Below are 1588 nucleotides of genomic sequence, written 5' to 3'. Positions count from 1 at the left end.
ACACCCCGCAGACCATAGTCTGGGATGGGAACTTCTGGGGCGAGGGGTTCCGGGGTCGAGAAGCGCCCAGGCGGCAATCGTAGGATAGATGCCCCCGCTTCCCGCACTTGTAGCAGGACATATCTCTGGGGGTAGCCCGGCGATCAGGCGGAGGGGACGATCGTCCCACGAAAGGAGGTCTTTCGGAGCCAGGCTGGTCCGGTGGTTCCCCTTTCTTTTCCATACTTCCTTTGGATTTAGTGCTACTGCTAGCTTTCGGCCTCTGAGGGGAGTGTAGCATTAGATGCGTCTCATGTTCCTTCACCTGTTGCAGTAGTTGGATGAACGAAGGGGGGGGGCCGGGTGAGGTGATCACGAATCATGCTGGCTATGGGGTGAGAAGGGCTGGATCCGCAGAGGTACTGCTTCCGAAGATACTCATTCATCTGGGAGGGTTGCACATATTTATAATGCAGCAGCGGCCCGAGCGATATTTGCACACGGTGGATATAGGCGGACAGCTCTTCCCCCTCCTTCTGGTTTATGGCATAGTACTTTGCCCACAACGCCCCGTCATCTTCTTTCGCGCTATAGGCTTCGGCCAGGAATTCTATCATCAAGCGAGAGGTTAGCTCGGGGTGCTGTTCGCGGTGTATACTTATCAGAGTGGCCGCTGGGGGCCGCAGGCACTCCATGGGTCTCTGTCTTTTTACTACATCGGTGCACGACCACTCTTCCATCACCCCCCGCGTGTGCTCTTTCCACGTTTCTACACCATCTTCCCCGGTTGGTACAGGGAGGGTCCCCGAGAAGGCTTTTAGCTTCCTGTAGTTCTGGGCGTGGGTGGCCAAGGTAAGCGCTTCGACCAGCGGCGGCAAACTGGGGAGGCTAGATAACTGGTCTATCTTGTCATTTTGTTTTTGCAGCATATTACTACTCACTCCAGCCTCAACGGAGGCGCTGGATCCCGGGTCACTGGACACGGAGCGGCAACTACCGACCTCACTCTCGGCATAGTGAATCAAAGGGAGGGTGGGGTCATCCTCATCCAACGGACGTATGAGGGGATCTCGGAGGGGGTAAACGAAAGGACTACCGCCGGGCGGTGCATCAGCAAGACCAGGGATTGCGGAACGGCAGGTTCGAGCGCTAACAGGTTACGCCGACAGTCCACAAGTAAGGTATTCCACTTGGAGTCGTGGTCTACCATTACATCTACCAGGCGAGCCTTGGCAAAACCCGGGAGTTGTCGCAAGGCCGTCTGTAAAGTCTCTAAGGGTAAGGCCATGGGCACTCGGGCCAGCGCTACGGCGTGACGAGTAGGCGTGCGTACTTGACGGGCCCAGTCTCGTATCTCGTGATGGGTGGGTAAAGCCATGGTGATCACAATTTAGGTTCGAGGGGCACCCCAGGTCTGAAATCTCAGCAGCGCCTCCAAATGTAACCCTGCTTCCTATCACTAGCAAGCTGTTACTATGTGCTGTATTACCTGCTGGCTCACAGGGCCTAAGTCTCTGCCACAGAGAGCCTCCGGTGCGCGCAATATTTATAACTGGTGCAGCGCTTCCACATGCGACAGCTCCCGCCAAAGGGGGAGTGGGTCTTCGCA

At 56.4% G+C, this 1588-nt stretch overlaps 1 protein-coding gene across 1 annotated transcript; it reads right to left on the bottom strand.

The window, feature by feature from the left end:
* Positions 1-290: 290 nt before the first annotated feature.
* Positions 291-1357, bottom strand: LOC142488227 (modulator of apoptosis 1-like). Its single transcript, XM_075588601.1, has 2 exons — positions 1141-1357; positions 291-1048 (listed from the first exon to the last, which is right to left on the bottom strand). Exons 1-2 carry the CDS (start codon positions 1355-1357, stop codon positions 291-293), a joined length of 975 nt encoding a protein of 324 aa, XP_075444716.1.
* Positions 1358-1588: the final 231 nt, after the last annotated feature.

This window comes from Ascaphus truei, chromosome 2, assembly GCF_040206685.1.
Source record: "Ascaphus truei isolate aAscTru1 chromosome 2, aAscTru1.hap1, whole genome shotgun sequence".
NCBI classification, from domain to species: Eukaryota; Metazoa; Chordata; class Amphibia; order Anura; family Ascaphidae; genus Ascaphus; species Ascaphus truei.
This window is presented reverse-complemented; position numbering and strand designations above follow the sequence as displayed.

Excerpts from the sequence above, each read along its gene's own strand:
- LOC142488227 (XM_075588601.1), bottom strand. The coding sequence starts at position 1,357 with ATGGCTTTACCCACCCATCACGAGATACGAGACTGGGCCCGTCAAGTA. Across the intron at positions 1,049-1,140 it reads CTTACTTGTGGACTGTCGGC|ATCCCCTCATACGTCCGTTG; the intron begins GTAACCTGTTAG and ends ACCCCCTCCGAG.